Raw genomic sequence first — 16,325 nt, forward strand, 5'->3', positions numbered from 1 at the left:
CCATGTTGGCCAGGCTGGTCTGGAACTCCTGGCATCAAGTTGATCTGCCTGCCTTGGCCTCCCAAAGTGCTAAAAATCAATTTTGATAAGGTCACTGACAACTTTGTAAAACTTAAGACTCAAAACAGAATTCGTAGTGTTATTTTTCATCCCTGTGATCGACCAATATAAGATATGTATTTCCTTTTTTAAAAACAAAAAGTGGGCTGGGATCAGTGGCTCACACCCGTAATCCCAGCACTTTGGGAGGCCAAGGTGAGTGGATCACTTGAAGTCAGGAGTTCGAAACCAGCCTGGACAACATGGTGAAACTCTGTTTCTACTAAAAATACAAAAATCAGCCAGGTGTGGGGTTACAGACACCTTAATCCCAGCTACTTGGGAGGCTGAGGCAGGAGAATCACTTGAACCTGGGAGGCAGAGGTTGCAGTGAGCCAAGATCATGCCACTGCACTCTAGCCTGGGCAACAAAGCCAGACTCCATCTCAAAAAAAAAAAAAAAACCCCAAAGTATATTAATATAACTGAAATTATTAACCCATTGCTTTTCCCTTTCTTTACTGTGTGTGCATATGTGTATATATACACAATAAAGAAACTTTTTGTGTGTGTATATATGTACATATATACTGTGTATACATATATACTCTATATATACATTGTGTATGTACTGTGTATACATATATACTGTATGACTATATATATATACACTGTGTATATATACTTTATATACATGCATATCTGTGTATACATATATACAGATGTACAGATATATATGTATACATATACATATATCTATACATCTATACATATATACATATATAGTATATATATAGTATATCTGTGTATATGCTATATAGTATAGTATATAGTATATCTGTGTATATGACCTCAGGCAATCCACCTGCCTGCCTCGGCCTCCCAAAGTGCTGCTGGGATTACAGGGGTGAGCCACTGCACCCGGTCTTTTAAAATTTATTTTTAGTAGAGACAAGGCTGGCCTCTTCTCTTCAATTACATTCTCTATGGCTATACAGACAGTCTCAGTAGGATAATATTCCAGTTGCTCAGAGTGGTGACCTGTTCTGTAGCACACCCTTGGATTGGCTTTTCTTCTTTCCAGTTTCACTTTTTCCATTCTTCTCTTTCTGTTCCTTGTGATTGCTTTTCACTATAAACTACCTGCATCCTGTTCTTGTCTCAGGCTCTACTTACCGGAGGAGCCAAGCCTAGGACAGATTCCTGTGTAAAATGTGATGGAATGAATTAGCAAACTTGACAAGGACCCAGGAGGCCTGGGTTCCAAATCAACTCTGTTACTAACCTGATTTGTAAAAGTCACTTTGTCTACTGAAAAGGTGGGCATTTTCGTCATCATTTTCAGATGGTACTATGGGAGAAGATCTTCAAGCCATTTGTTAACTGAGGGAAAAAAAGCAAGAAAAATGCTTGTCACGGGCATAAAAAGAGCATGTGTGTGTGCGTACATGTTAATAAAGGCATACAAAATGGTGGACCATCAAGGTTTACTACATATTTTTGTATTGCTTGAATTGTTTACAAGAAGAATGCATATTAATTAGCTTTATTTAGACCTCTGGGGAAAAGAGAAGACTGCATCTTGTGTAATAAAAAAAAGAAATAAATAACATCCACCTCCAAGGAAGTTGAATGATGCTTGTTAAAAGTGCAGAGCAGAAGCCACCAACCAAGGTAAGAAAGCCGGACTGTGCTCCCGTATGTGCGCTAGGAGGCAGCGGAGCTGAGACCGAGGCCAGGCGGCGCGAGAAACCGCGAACCAAGGAAGGGCGGCTGGGTCTTTCTGGTCGCCAGGGGGCAGAAGTGTAGGGCAACTTAAATCTGCAACTACCCGCTGTTGCCCAGGCTCCAACGCCAGGCCGAACATTTCAGAAGTCATAAGTTCCATCTCTCTGCCGCAGCCGAGACAGATTGGAGGGTTTTCAGAGTCAAGGGGATGCCCCCCCGCCCCCCGCCTCAGAGAAGCTTGGCACTCTGAACAATCTCAACCACTCTCCCCTCTGCTCCTCCCTACCCTACCCCCCAACACCCATGGAGGGGAAATTGAGTCATGGGAGGAGAGGCCAGAGTCATCAGGGGAATGAGGGCCGACGCCAGCCCTCAGGGCCTTCCAGATGCTAGGAGGAGGAGGGTTCTCCAGGAAAACAAAGGGGGGTGAGAGGGGAAGGCGGTTGGCTGGGCAGGAGCTGAGCCAGACACATGGAGAAACGCTGCCCAGGATCAAAGGAAATATGACATTTGAAAAGAATGTGCGCGTCTGCATGTGCTGTGCCTGCAGGGAGTGGGGCCGGGGAAGGGCAGAGTCTGGGGGAACAGGGGCTGGGCCTTGGGGTCTCTATCCCTGCTTTTCTCGCCTCCGCTTCCCACCTCCCTTGCCCTCTTAGGTACAGGCTGGTTGATGGGTCGAGGTGTTCCTCGTCCTCCCTCCCCGTGTGTTTCTCCTTCCTTTATTTCCGAGATGAAGCTGGAAGGGAAATGTAACCTGAGGAGACCAACCAAAGGAAAAAAAACAAAACAAAACAAAAAAAAAAAAAGAAAGAAGAAAATCAAACCAGGCCGCCTCCCCGCTCGGCCTCGGCACATTCTTCTCTCCCCGCCGGCCTGGCCTCTTCTCCCCGCCCCTCCTGTGTTGCGGCCCTGGGCTCGGAGCCGGGGCAGCTCCGCACGTCACTGGGGTCCCCGGGGGCTGGGGGGGGGGTCCCCTGGGCGGGCCCGAGGGAGGACCGAGGGGAGGGAGGGAAGCCGCCTCGGCCGCTGCGGAGCTCCGGCCCGTCGGGCTAGCCCTCCCTTCTTTCCCCAGTCCCGTAGAGCCTGTTTCTCATTAGAGTAACGGGCGCGGTCCCCGCCCGGCTTCTGAGTGTTTGTAAACGTCTGACCCGGGGCCGTCGCTTAACCGTTTAGTTGCTGGGATGGGGCGGCGTTGGGGGTGCGGCCCTGAACCGGAGGGATTTAGAGACTGGAGACGCTGCGGCCTCTTAGAGAGGTTGAAACTGTGTGGGAGAAAATGATAACCACCCTCCTATCCCTCCTACTCGCCAGCCTCGCCAGTATCTCCCACCGAGTCACGAATCTCCCATCTAACTCCCTCACACAACCCAGGCCTCTCCAAGCCTGACTTTCCCGGAAACTCCAGTCCAGGTCTTCCTTCCTCCTGCAGCCCAGGTGACAGGTGTCCAGCCTGTGGGGGGGTGGGGGGGCAAAGGGGGGAAGAGGAGGGGAGCCCACAGGGTCCGGAGGTTCCAGGCCCCTAGTAAACCTGGCAAGGATTTTTAGAAGAGCCGGAGTGGGATGCTATCGGGTCAGAGATTCATTCCAGACTACAGTTCTAGGGAGGAGGCAGCCAACTTCCCGTGGAGGCTAATTCACGGCCCCTCTGGGTGGCTGGGACAAGGGCAGCGGCAAAGCCTGGCCTGGATCTACGCCCATCAAGGGCTGTGGGCCTAGGGACAGTTCTCAAAGCCTCTTTGGCTCGGACTGCTCCCAGAAGCATCCAGGCTGGCTAAGCGTTCTTCATCTTTGGGGGTCCTGGAGGAATGGCTGATGGAGGCGCTGATTCGGCAGGGCAAAGACTTCCAGAAGGCCCGGGCAGAGTAGCCCCAGGCAAGGGAGCCGGAAGAATAGCCTTTTCCTCTTCCGAGCAGCTCGGTGCCAGTCTGCCACAGGACCCTCCTGGCCTCAGGCTTGGAGGGAAAGGGGGAGAGAAGTGGTTCTGCCTTGCTAGGTGCTATCTACACAGTCTTCAGAATTTAAAAAAGGGTCTTCCGTGGGCTCTCTACCCTGGGGGCATAGGATGTGGCCCCTTTAAGGCTCTCGGACCCAGAACCTTGAACTGAGACTAGGGGAGGTGGGGGCTGGGCTCCCTGCGGGAAATGATTGTCACAACGGCCGACCAATAGGCAACATTAGTATCACTCTTGAAGGACCGCTTTCCAATTCAGTTTTTTTTTTTTTTTTTTGAGGGGGAGGGACTGAAGAGAGGACAGAGGGAGGGAGGGTGGGGGAGGACGAGGGGCGCGTGGTTTTCCCATCTCATCCCTGGAGGAGGGGCTGGAGCATCCCCGGCAGCCAATCAGCGACAGGCTTGGGGGGGGCCGCTTTGAAGAAGTTTGGGGGAAAAAAGTTTGGAAAAGTTTCTATAATAACGAGGGGGCTTCTGGAGGGAGGCGGCAGCGACGGAGGAGGGGGCTTCTCAGAGAGGGAGGGAGGGAGCCACCCGGGTGAAGATACAGCAGCCTCCTGAGCTCCCCCCTCCCACCCAGGCCGGGACCTGGGGGCTCCTGCCGGATCCATGGGGGCGGCCAGCTGCGAGGATGAGGAGCTGGAATTTAAGCTGGTGTTCGGGGAGGAAAAGGAGGCCCCCCCGCTGGGCGCGGGGGGATTGGGGGAAGGTTAGTGCTGGGCTGGGAAGGGGTCTTGGGGTCAGTGAGAGGAGGGCCGGGGATCCTGAGTCTGGGGAATTTAAGGCAGCGAGCCTAGGGTTGGGGGTGAGGGAGTCAGAGGTCGAAGGGAGTCGGGGGGGCTCGCTGGCCTGCGGAAGTGAGGCTGGGGGCCCGGGCACCACTTTCTCCTTTTTAGGTCGTGACTGGCGTGGGGGTGGGGGTGCTGTTGGCTGTGCGCCGCCTCCCGGCTGGGCCGCCTGTCACTGAACTGGGGGGCGGGCGGGAACTGCGGCCCCAACAGCACCAGGCGCCGCCAGGGGAAGGGGAGGTTTGGCGCTGGAGCTGGCCCCTGGCGGACCGAGCTCTGGCCCGGCCGACTGGACGCCTGGGGCTGGGGGCGCTGTCAGGCCTCGCTGGGGCGCCCCTCCCCCTCCCCCGTCTGGCCGCAATGAGAGGCAGATGGCGGGGACCGAGCCGGGGGCGGCGGCCGCCGCTCGCACGAATCCGCGCTGCCCGCTGCCCCCCTTCCCCCGGCTGGGCCCGGCACGCATCACCCCCTCGGCTGCACCTCCGCCCCCAGATGGCGGGGAGAGAGGGAGGAGCCACCTCCCCTCTTCACCACAGCCCTGACACCCCCCTCCCCTCTGGCCACGGTTGCGATGGCAACTGGGGCTCCTGCCAGCGCCGTTTGGGGGTTTGGGAACCGCTGCTAATTGGGTTCATGTGTGAGTCGCCCCCAGTCCAGCCCAGTGCCTCAAGAAACACGCCTCCAGGCCCAGCCCCAGCTCCAGCCGGTCTGGACCCACCTCTCTCACCTTAAGACCCACCGGATCGGGTACCCTCGGTCCCAGGATCCAGGGGCCAGTGGGCAAAGGCCTGGCATGCCTGCTTCAATCTCCTCCATCTTCCCAGGTCCAACTCTGTTTTTGTCTTGTGGCTCAGAAGGTCTCCTTGCTGAGGGGCAGGGAGCATAGAAGGACTTGGGGCCTGGCCACTTAAGGAACCTAGCCATCTCACCTGCTTCCCTCTTTCCCCCTCTCCCTCTGCTCCTCTTCCCATTTTGACAGAACTGGACTCAGAGGATGCCCCGCCATGCTGCCGTCTGGCCTTGGGAGAGCCCCCACCCTATGGCGCTGCACCTATCGGTATTCCCCGACCTCCACCCCCTCGGCCTGGCATGCATTCGCCACCGCCGCGCCCAGCCCCCTCACCTGGCACCTGGGAGAGCCAGCCCGCCAGGTCGGTGAGGCTGGGAGGACCAGGAGGGGGTGCTGGGGGTGCTGGGGGTGGCCGTGTTCTCGAGTGTCCCAGCATCCGCATCACGTCCATCTCTCCCACGCCCGAGCCGCCGGCAGCGCTGGAGGACAACCCTGATGCCTGGGGGGACGGCTCTCCAAGAGATTACCCCCCACCAGAAGGCTTTGGGGGCTACCGAGAAGCAGGGGGCCAGGGTGGGGGGGCCTTCTTCAGCCCAAGCCCTGGCAGCAGCAGCCTGTCCTCGTGGAGCTTTTTCTCCGATGCCTCTGACGAGGCAGCCCTGTATGCAGCCTGCGACGAGGTGGAGTCTGAGCTAAATGAGGCGGCCTCCCGCTTTGGCCTGGGCTCCCCGCTGCCCTCGCCCCGGGCCTCCCCTCGGCCATGGACCCCCGAAGATCCCTGGAGCCTGTATGGTCCAAGCCCCGGAGGCCGAGGGCCAGAGGATAGCTGGCTACTCCTCAGTGCTCCTGGGCCCACCCCAGCCTCCCCGCGGCCTGCCTCTCCATGTGGCAAGCGGCGCTATTCCAGCTCGGGAACCCCATCTTCAGCCTCCCCAGCTCTGTCCCGCCGTGGCAGCCTGGGGGAAGAGGGGTCTGAGCCACCTCCACCACCCCCGTTGCCTCTGGCCCGGGACCCTGGCACCCCTGGTCCCTTTGACTATGTGGGAGCCCCACCAGCTGAGAGCATCCCTCAGAAGACAAGGCGGACTTCCAGCGAGCAGGCAGTGGCTCTGTCTCGGTCTGAGGAGCCTGCCTCATGCAATGGGAAGCTGCCCTTGGGAGCAGAGGAGTCTGTGGCTCCTCCAGGAGGTTCCCGGAAGGAGGTGGCTGGCATGGACTACCTGGCAGTGCCCTCCCCACTCGCTTGGTCCAAGGCCCGGATTGGGGGACACAGCCCTATCTTCAGGTGAGGGTTGCGCCTGGCATCACCGCTCTCTCCAGCCATTCCACTAGGGGAGCAGGAGGGTCAAGGGATGGATTTGAAGACACTAGTTTCATGCCCTCTGAATTTCAAAAGAGAATCTGCAACCAGTTCTGCAGCTGCCAACTACCTGGTTTTAAAGAGAACTAGAAAAAAAAAAATGCACCTCTGGATGATTTACAAGAGGGCAACAGTCCCCTGTGGGCCAATTAGAAAAAGCCCCTCCGCCCTCCCACCCCTAGCTATTGTAGGAGGATCAACTAGGTTAAGGAGGTGTTCCTGTAGCCTATAGAGTGCTCCCAAGCCCCCTGCTCTGCCCTGGCATGTGGCTGAGTGTGGAACTGGGGCTGGATTTCAGCCTTCCACTCTGGCCCTTTCAATAGGTGCCAGACCTAAGCAGATTTCCACTCTGTTGCAGGAAATTCTCCTTCTCCATTCCTTAATTTCTAGAGCCTGACCTACTGGCTTAAAAGTATAGCTGCTAACTTGAATAAAATAGCATATATTTGCAAGTCAAATAATTCATATTAAAACTTGCAGTTCTATTCCTTCCACCCTCAGAGAATCTTGCCCATTTCAATAATCTTAAATCTTGACATGTTAGACTGAGCTGGCTCTGTCCAGAAAAGTTTCTAGGGAAAAGAAACGTTAACACTGGTACCCCTGGGTTTCCCATAGGGCAAAGTTTCTCAACCTCAGCACTATTAATTCAGCACTACTATTTTGAGCAGGATAATTCTTTGTTGTGTGGGGGTGTACTGGACATTGTAGGATGGTTTAGCAGCATCCCTGGCCTCTACACGTTAGATGCTAGTAGCACCCACTACCCTAGTTGGGAAAACCAAAAATGTCTTCAGACATTGCCAAATATCTGGGCAATTATTTGGGGGGCAATTACCAGTTGAGATCCACTGTCTTAGGGTATCAGGGAGCCACAATACAGGATAAATTGTCCCATCTGAAACCCTTAGCTCCCTGGAACTCCATCTATCAAGCCCCAACTAGTGGAAAGGGAGCTGGCTTGAGAGCAGAATGTGCTCAGTCCTAGGTCTGTCAGTAGCTGCTGGCTTCAGTTTGTTTCTTTCTTTCTTTTTTTTTTTTCTTTGAGACAGTGTCTTGCTCTGTCACCAAGACTGGAGTGCAGTGGTGTGATCTCACTCAGCCTCAACCTCCTGGGCTCAAGCGATCCTCCTGCCTCAGCAGGAGTAGCTGGGACTACAGGAGCACCAACACGCCCGGCTACTTTTTGTATTTTTTGTAGAGACGGGGTTTCACCATGTTGCCCAGGCTGGTCTCAAACTCCTGGGCTCAAGCCATCCTCACACCACCCCCCACCCCTGCCTTGGCCTCCCAAAGTGCTGGGATTATAGGTGTGAGCCAATGCGCCTCAATTTTTTAATTTGTAAAATAAAGGGTTCATATCTGAGGCCTTTTCTGGTCTGAAGCGGCACTTCTTTTTTCTTTCCATCCAGGTCTAGGGATTGAGATGGGCTTGAGAATCCTCTGTATCCAAGTGAAGCCTTCCCACCCCAACCCCTGCGCTCAGAGCTGGGAAGAAGGGACTTTTAGGCCTGTTGTCATCTTTCACACCTCAAGGGGCTCTGTCCCCTACTTCGCCTTGCTTCTGGACTTTTGGATTTCTTCATTTCTTTGTCCGTTTCTTAGTTTAAAAAAAATTCTTTTTTCCCTTCTTTTCACAAGTGTTGATGTACTTCTTTATTTCTTCTGTGCTTTCCTTTCTCTCAGACCCATACCCCCTCCTCCCTCACAGATCCAGTACGGGCCTGACTGGGGTCTGAGGCTGCACATGATCAATGCTCTTTTCTCCCACCCAGGACCTCTGCCCTACCCCCACTGGACTGGCCTCTGCCCAGCCAATATGAGCAGCTGGAGCTGAGGATCGAGGTGCAGCCTAGAGCCCACCATCGGGCCCACTATGAGACAGAAGGCAGCCGTGGAGCTGTCAAAGCTGCCCCTGGCGGTCATCCTGTAGTCAAGGTAAAGGACAGACAGCAGGCCTGATATCCTTTCTCCTCTCCCAGATAGGTTCCAGCTATGCAGACACATGGCACTGCCCTTTCCCACACTCCCTCTCAGCTCTGACCCTGCAGGCAGCCTGGGGGAGGGGCTGGAGTTGGGGGAGGAGGGGTGCAAGGACCCGGATATACTTTCTACTCCTTTGTCCTTCCACCCCCACTCAGCTCATCCCATGGGACATCAGCCTCATGTCTACTCTGGAAAATGGTGGCCCGCCAGATATGGGGGAGGGTTTAGGCTGAGGCCAAAAGTCACTGGGAGTTAAGTTTTCTCTATATTGAGTTGGGCCAGTCTCTTTGGAGGCTCTTCTGCCTTTGCCCAGCCCACTTTGGGCTTTATTCCAAGAAAAACACTGTGAACTCCAGGCCATGTTTTCTCCACAACGGGTGCCCAGTTCCCCAAGGGATTCCCTTGCAGGATATCCTTTATCTTTCACCATTCCCAGCCCATGGTAGACTGAAAATCTAGGGAGGAATAAAGGATGAGATGGTGGGGATTTCAATGAGGTGGCCTCTCTCTCCCTCTGCCAGCTCTTAGGCTACAGTGAGAAGCCACTGACCCTACAGATGTTCATCGGCACTGCAGATGAAAGGAACCTGCGGCCTCATGCCTTCTATCAGGTGCACCGTATCACAGGCAAGATGGTGGCCACGGCCAGCTATGAAGCCGTAGTCAGTGGCACCAAGGTGTTGGAGATGACTCTGCTGCCTGAGAACAACATGGCGGCCAAGTAAGTCCCATGCAACTTCCCCTCAGTCTGCAGGCTTTATACTAGCTTTCTCCATTGGGCCTATGCTAGCCCACTTCTTCCTTTTCCCAGAAGAGGTAGACATTTTTCCTAGGAGCTGGCTTCAGGCCTACCCACCATCTGGAAGAGGACTTTTGGGGTTGGGGGGTACCCCAGAAAGGCCATCTCTGGGTTAGAAAATAGCCTCCTAGGCACTCATTGAAAGTCATTCAAGGCTTTGGATGGAGGGCGGGAACTTCCCTCTTTAGGGATGTATCACCATTTTGGCTTCAGCTAGGAGGGCTTGCCATCCATCCTTTGCCTCCAGCATTGACTGCGCGGGAATCCTGAAGCTTCGGAATTCAGACATTGAGCTTCGGAAGGGTGAGACGGACATCGGGCGCAAAAACACACGTGTACGGCTGGTGTTCCGGGTACACGTGCCCCAGGGCGGCGGGAAAGTCGTCTCAGTACAGGCAGCATCGGTGCCCATCGAGTGCTGTGAGCAAAGAGGCCCTGGGCCATCTCTCTGTCTCTTGCAACTCTTTTGTCTGTGTGTGTGTGTCTGCCTGCCCATTCCCTCTGCAGCGTCATGTGCCCTGTCTGTCCTGGGTAGCTCTATAGAGGACTCAGCTTCTTTCTATTCTAGTTTGCCCCGCCACAGACTCTGTCTCTGGGGTGGCCCAGAGTGACACTGGACCCTATCTATTCCTGGGGTGCCCTGTGCCCTTGTTTGGGAAACTCCCTGGTCTACCCTGTTTAACCCTCTCTCCACTCTGGGAGTGGCCCCTTACATGGTGTGTGTGACTCCATGGATATTACTGGTTTATTTGTGTGTCTACTGCTGAGGAGGGCTCCCTCAGAGCCCTGTGGCAGTTTTCCCAAAGAGGGTGGGGACAGAGGAGGCCACCCCTCCATGCCCAGCCCAGCCAGTCCTCTTCCTTGCACTGCTCTGCAGCCCAGCGCTCAGCCCAGGAGCTGCCCCAGGTGGAGGCCTACAGCCCCAGTGCCTGCTCTGTGAGAGGAGGCGAGGAACTGGTACTGACTGGCTCCAACTTCCTGCCAGACTCCAAGGTGGTGTTCATTGAGAGGGGTCCTGGTGAGTACCTGCTGGGGAGGGGAGGGCAGGCAGGGAGAGCTTGGGAGTGGCAGGTGAAACATCTCTGGCATTGTCACTAAATTAGCCAGTGGAGCCTCAGTTTTTTTATTTGTAAAATGGGACAGACAGACTACCCTTTCTATTATACTGTCTGCTTTCCGTGTGGGATGGGTACGACAGCAATCTAAAATGTTGAGGATGCTGAACAAATGGAAGCAATGCACATTCTGTCTAATAAAGAGGAGTCTGCTTTGAGATAATTTACCTCCATGTAGATAGGGTATATGAGGAGAACGGAAGAGGTGATTTACACCCTCACAGCTGCCCGCTGGGCCCCTCTTGAGTTATGGGCAGTGATTAACAGAGCCTGTTAGGTGCCCTGAGATGGAGCTGCAGGAGTGGAGGAAGGGAAGACTGAGGGTTCGAGTTGCCGGCACCAACCTGACGCCTTTGCCCTCTCCAAACACTGCTCACCAAGATCCTCAGTCCCTATATCCTTTTTTTTTTTAGTAGCAGGATCTCACTTTGTCACCCAGGGGAGTGCAGTGATGCAATCATGGCTCACTGCAGCCTCAACCTCCTGGGCTCAAGCAATCCTCCAAAAATATTCTGTGTAGAGACAGGTTCTCCCCATGTTGCCCAGGCTGGTCTCAAACTCCTGGACTCAAGTGATCCTTCCACCTTGGCCTCCCAAGGTGGGAGTGGTGGGTTCTGGGATTATGGGCATGAGCTACTGCATCATCTGGCCCCTATATCAAAATTTAGCATCCTGGGACCATGTCAGAGCTTCTCCAGAGGTTCTAGGTCATGATACTTGGGGGTCTCATTGCCTTCTGTCGAGCTAGGACCCTTTCCTACCTTTGGTCTTCCTTCTCAGCATTATCATGGGAAAGGATGTTTGGAGCTGGGTGGGAGGGCTCAAGAGTTGCTTCCGTTACTAACTCCCTCTGGTTTCTGGGCTAGCCCTGCCATTTCCCTTGGTCTCAGTTTGCTTCCCTTTACCTTGAGGACAGTTTTAAATCCTACCTCTTCCACTCACATTAAGTTAACATGCAGTGGGCTCCTCTGTGTGTCAGACCTCCTAGGGCCTTCTGAATTTGGCCTTGGCTCTAACAGGAGGGGAAATGGCAGAGAACTAGGGCAGGGGGCAGGGGCACTGGAATTGGGCTGCAGCTCTCTGTTCCCTCTGGACAGATGGGAAGCTGCAATGGGAGGAGGAGGCCACGGTGAACCGACTGCAGAGCAACGAGGTACCAGTGTCAGCTGGATAACTCCTGGGGGGCGGGGGTGGGAGAAGGCAGGGGATTCTCAGCTGGGTCCTCTTGCTCATGGGAGTGGACTTTTCTGGAGGAGGTAGACAGGCCATTCTGTAAGCAGGCGCATCTCTAGGGAATGAACTTTGCATCTTAGAAAATGGAGAAGGCTAGGAGGTGGAGTCTGGGCCCCTGGAAAGGCTGGGCTAATCCCAGATGCCCAAGGGCTCCCTGCCTCATTCTCACTCTTCCCTAGGTGACGCTGACCCTGACTGTCCCCGAGTACAGCAACAAGAGGGTTTCCCGGCCAGTCCAGGTCTACTTTTATGTCTCCAATGGGCGGAGGAAACGCAGTCCTACCCAGAGTTTCAAGTTTCTGCCTGGTGCGCTCTGGGAGAGCCCATGATGGGGGTATAGGGATATGGGGAGCTGGAGCAGGGGCAGAGGGAAGCAGTACCCATGGTGACGGGCCAAGGGGTGAATGGAACCTGGGAGGAGCAGGCAGCTGGAAGGTGTGCAGTGGGGAGACTACCAGACCTCTCACCAGCATGTCCTCCCACTTCCTGTCTTCCCAGTGATCTGCAAAGAGGAGCCCCTACCGGACTCATCTCTGCGGGGCTTCCCTTCAGCATCGGCACCCCCCTTTGGCACTGACATGGACTTCTCACCACCCAGGCCCCCCTACCCCTCCTATCCCCATGAAGACCCTGCTTGCGAAACTCCTTACCTATCAGAAGGCTTCGGCTATGGCATGCCCCCTCTGTACCCCCAGACGGGGCCCCCACCATCCTACAGACCGGGCCTGCGGATGTTCCCTGAGACTAGGGGTACCACAGGTTGTGCCCAACCACCTCCAGTCTCCTTCCTTCCCCGCCCCTTCCCTAGTGACCCGTATGGAGGGCGGGGCTCCTCTTTTCCCCTGGGGCTGCCATTCTCTCCGCCAGCCCCCTTTCGGCCTCCTCTTCCTGCATCCCCACCGCTTGAAGGCCCCTTCCCTTCCCAGAGTGATGTGCATCCCCTACCTGCTGAGGGATACAATAAGGTAGGGCCAGGCTATGGCCCTGGGGAGGGGGCTCCGGAGCAGGAGAAATCCAGGGGTGGCTACAGCAGCGGCTTCCGAGACAGTGTCCCTATCCAGGGTATCACGCTGGAGGAAGGTGGGTGTGGGACTGGGGGCTGTGAGTGTGAGTGTGTGCAAGAGATTGCTCTGCATGTTTGCTGAGGGCTGGAGCTGGGCTTTTCAGAGATCGGGCATCCCTGGTCTCTCAGGGCCAGTTGGAGGTTCCCAGGATGCATGTTCTTGATGCCTGTGGCTGCCTGAATCCAATTAACTGAATTCCGAAGGGTGCATGGGGTAACTGTCTCAGCCTTTCTCCTGCCTCTGCTTCTGCCCTCTGCTCCAAATCATAAAATCTCAGAGCTAGAAGCACTTTCAAGATCATTCCATCCAGCTCACTCAATTTTCAAGTTCAGGCGCTGAGTTCCAGAGAGGGATGGTAGCTTGCTGAGGTCCCAGTCAAGCACACTTGCCATTGCCTCAGCTTTCCCCTAAACACGGTGTCTGTGGTCAGGGTTGGTGAGGAGGAGCTCTCCTGTTTTACCTCTCCTTCCTTCTACTGGCTACACCCATCTCTGGCCCTGCTGATACCGATTCCCCTGACATTTCAGGCTAAGCCAGCAGGAAAGGGCTAGGACGGGTGCCTGGCAGCCCACATGGAGGGAGTTGGGCAAGATTTGATTCGGAGCAGGTGTCAAGACACGTTGGGGAAACTGAGGCCCAGTGGAACAGAAGCCAGTAGAGGAGGAATCTAGAGGCCTCCTAGATTAAGGCCTGCCTGGAATGGATTGGGGGTGGGTCTTTGGAAAAGGAGGGGACCCACTCTAGCCCAGTCTCTCAACTGCCCCTCCTTTACAGTGAGTGAGATCATTGGCCGAGACCTGAGTGGCTTCCCTGCACCTCCTGGAGAAGAGCCTCCTGCCTGAACCACCTGAACTGTCATCACCTGGCAACCCCAGCCCCAGCCTCAGCCCTGCCCGCTTTCCCTCCTTCTTGGAGTGGTGGCTACAGAAGCTTGGGGCCAACCCTGGCTCCTCTTTCCCCAGCTTCTGTCTGTCTCGCTGTCTTCCCTCCCCTCCCCCAGCTGAGGTGTGGCCCTCAGGCCTGGTGCTGCCTTGGAGGGCTGGGGGAAGGAGTGTGTGGAGGAGGGAGGAGGGTGAAGACTGAGGCTAGGTGCCAGAATGGACTGGAGTGAAGGCGTGTCTAGAGTGTGGGCTGGCTGTTGTGCTGGAAAGCTGGGGACAGGCTGATGGTAATAAACTGCTCAATGACCAGTGCTTCAGCCTCCAGAGCTCTTTGGAGAGATGGGTTGGGGCAGCTTACTCCAGCCCTGGCCCAAGGAAGCCCAGAAGTTGGAAAGAGATGGAATGTGGCTGGGAACATTGCATCCCAAAGAGCTTCTCAGTGGATGAGGCTGGGGAAGGCATGAGGGGGCTCAGAGGCTCCTTGACTGGGGCCAGGATTGGGGGCCAGGGCTTGAGTAGGCCTCTCCACTCTCCTCCTTGGGGGTCCAGATTCCTTAGGAGCTTTGGGATGAGGCCCAGGGGGCTGCATTTTTCCAGCTCCTTAGTCTAGCCACCACACAGATGATTCTGATTCATAGCCAAAATGAGGACACACTGATGCAGTTGATCTCTCTCATTTACAAAGGAGGATTCTAAGGTTCAGAGAGGGAAAGGGACTTGCCTGAGGTCACGTAGATAATCAGCAGCATGTTGAACGCTGCACTCCTGGGCTCCTGTCCCCAGCCCCCATCCAGACATGCTGACTCAGGAGGTCCAGGCCTCTAAGGCTTCTCTCCCTGGAGTGAGGGTGGAGGTGAGGGAGAGCTGGCACAACCTCTCCCTCTGGATCCTCCACTCCTGGGGATTATGAAGACATTCTGGAAAGATTTGTGCTTCAGAGGTAGACTGCAGAAAGCAAACAGTCTATCCAACAACTCTGAATGTCACCTGCCCTGGGGCTCACAGCACTGTATGAGTTCCTGGCCTATCCTGCAAATATACCCATGCTGGCCTTCTAAATAGCTGGTACATCCATCACCACTGATGGGCCTGGGCTGGAAACCTGGTTTGTCCCCTGTCTTGATGGCCTACGAGAGGCCAAGTTCCACTGGGCTGGGAAAAGTCACTTTGTCTGTCTTGTTCACCTGGAGCCTGACACACAGTAGGTACTGAGTACAAATAGCTTGATTTGGGTAGGCTTGGCTGCAGGGGGATGGGCCTAAAAGACATTCAGGGCATTTGCACTTGGGAAACTTGCCTCACCTTTAGGCTGGTGGGGCCTCTCTATGCCCAATGAGTCCAGGCAGTCCTAGCAAGTACTCAGGAGAGCAGGGGTGGGTGTGACAGAGGCTGGCTCTGGACTGGAGGACAACAGAACCAGAGTAACTCCTTGCCTGTTGATGCTTTGCAATGAATTTCCTTTACCTTCCTGGAACACAAGCTGCTGTGAACCAAACTGATATCAAGTGATTAGCTCACTGGGCCTTTGTTGCTTTTCAAAGATCCCCTTCAGCCCCCTGCCAGAGTCACTGCCCCATAATCACCATGTCAGAAGGGACCCTAGGGCACTCGTGTCCTATTTAGCAATCTTCACCACCACCTCTAAGATCTCTGACAGAGGGTGGGTCAGCCTCTCAAGGTGGACTTGTTGCCTCTCAAGGACTTGTTGCCTCTCAAGGTGGACTGTTCTGTTTTCTGCCAGGACACTGCCATTCATGCATTGTCAGATATTTATTAAACAGCAGCAAAGTGCCAGCCAATTGGTCCTGGAGGAATTCATAGCCTCATGGGGCAAAAGCAAATAAACAGCTTATTACAATTCAACAATTCAAACTCAATATTTTTTGTACAGAGAGTACATTAGACCTTGAGGAGTCAGTGAACAATGTGTGTGTGTGTGTGTATGTGTGTGTGAGAGAGAGAGAGTGAGATAGAGAGAAGGAGAGAGAGAGAGAGAGAGAGAGAGAGAGAGAGATGGGGTCTTGCTGTAGTGTCCAGGCTGGAGTGCAGTGACAGGATCATAGCTCATTGCAGCCTCAAATTGCTGGGCTCAAGCTATCCTCCAGCATTAGCCTCCCAAAGTGCTGGGATAATAGGCACGAACCACTGTGCCTGCCTTCAATGAACAACTTTTTTCTTTCCCTGCTTGCTCCTTCATCCACCGCCCCCCTCTCGGGTAGTGGACTCCCCACCAAGGCACGCAACCCCGTGCCACTCCATCCCACAATGAACAATTTAAGTATGAGATGCAGAGGGAACAGAGGAGAGGCATTCCATCCAGCTGTGGGGGTTGCAGGGAACTTCAGGGGGTGACTTCTAAACTGCGACGTGAAGATGACTAGTAATTAACCAAGCTAAGAATAGGGTAAGGGCAGGCCAGGCAGAGGGACCAGAAGAGGCAAAGTCCTGGAGGGGAGTGGCAAGTAAGGAAGGCTGACAGATCTCTAGGGCCTGGTATACCTGGAGAACTCCGAAAGGTTCCCCTTTGAGGGTGGGAAGGCAGGTGAAGTTCTGGAAGTGGGGGGCTATAAGAAGGGATTGCGGAGGGAAGC

At 54.6% G+C, this 16,325-nt stretch overlaps 1 protein-coding gene and 1 long non-coding RNA gene across 5 annotated transcripts; one reads left to right on the forward strand and one right to left on the reverse strand.

Annotated features, from left to right (window-relative positions):
- Window positions 1-959: 959 nt before the first annotated feature.
- On the reverse strand, window positions 960-2,894 carry LOC129012616 (uncharacterized). Its single transcript, XR_008493657.1, has 3 exons — window positions 2,592-2,894; window positions 1,325-1,422; window positions 960-1,242 (listed from the first exon to the last, which is right to left on the reverse strand). It is a non-coding gene; the product is annotated as an uncharacterized LOC129012616 (long non-coding RNA).
- Window positions 2,895-4,065: 1,171 nt separating this feature from the next.
- NFATC4 (nuclear factor of activated T cells 4) lies at window positions 4,066-14,046 on the forward strand. 4 transcript variants are annotated; one of them, XM_054448495.2, is made up of 10 exons: window positions 4,066-4,427; window positions 5,486-6,581; window positions 8,432-8,594; window positions 9,164-9,363; window positions 9,689-9,861; window positions 10,319-10,459; window positions 11,654-11,709; window positions 11,969-12,095; window positions 12,288-12,869; window positions 13,628-14,046. In XM_054448495.2, exons 1-10 carry the CDS (start codon window positions 4,328-4,330, stop codon window positions 13,693-13,695), a joined length of 2,706 nt encoding a protein of 901 aa, XP_054304470.1. In that variant the 5' UTR covers window positions 4,066-4,327; the 3' UTR covers window positions 13,696-14,046. The 4 variants fall into 4 exon arrangements, with proteins under 4 accessions (XP_054304470.1, XP_054304474.1, XP_054304471.1 ...); XM_054448499.2 differs by having other exon boundaries at window positions 4,103-4,427; window positions 12,288-12,548; XM_054448496.2 differs by having other exon boundaries at window positions 4,161-5,330.
- Window positions 14,047-16,325: the final 2,279 nt, after the last annotated feature.

This window comes from Pongo pygmaeus, chromosome 15, assembly GCF_028885625.2.
Source record: "Pongo pygmaeus isolate AG05252 chromosome 15, NHGRI_mPonPyg2-v2.0_pri, whole genome shotgun sequence".
Lineage (NCBI taxonomy): Eukaryota > Metazoa > Chordata > Mammalia > Primates > Hominidae > Pongo > Pongo pygmaeus.

Bases quoted from the DNA above. Each gene is read 5' to 3' on its own strand.
- NFATC4 (XM_054448495.2), top strand. From the start codon at position 4,328: ATGGGGGCGGCCAGCTGCGAGGATGAGGAGCTGGAATTTAAGCTGGTG. The intron at 6,582-8,431 runs GTGAGGGTTGCG...TCTCCCACCCAG, and splicing joins GGACACAGCCCTATCTTCAG to GACCTCTGCCCTACCCCCAC. The intron at 10,460-11,653 runs GTGAGTACCTGC...CCCTCTGGACAG, and splicing joins GTTCATTGAGAGGGGTCCTG to ATGGGAAGCTGCAATGGGAG.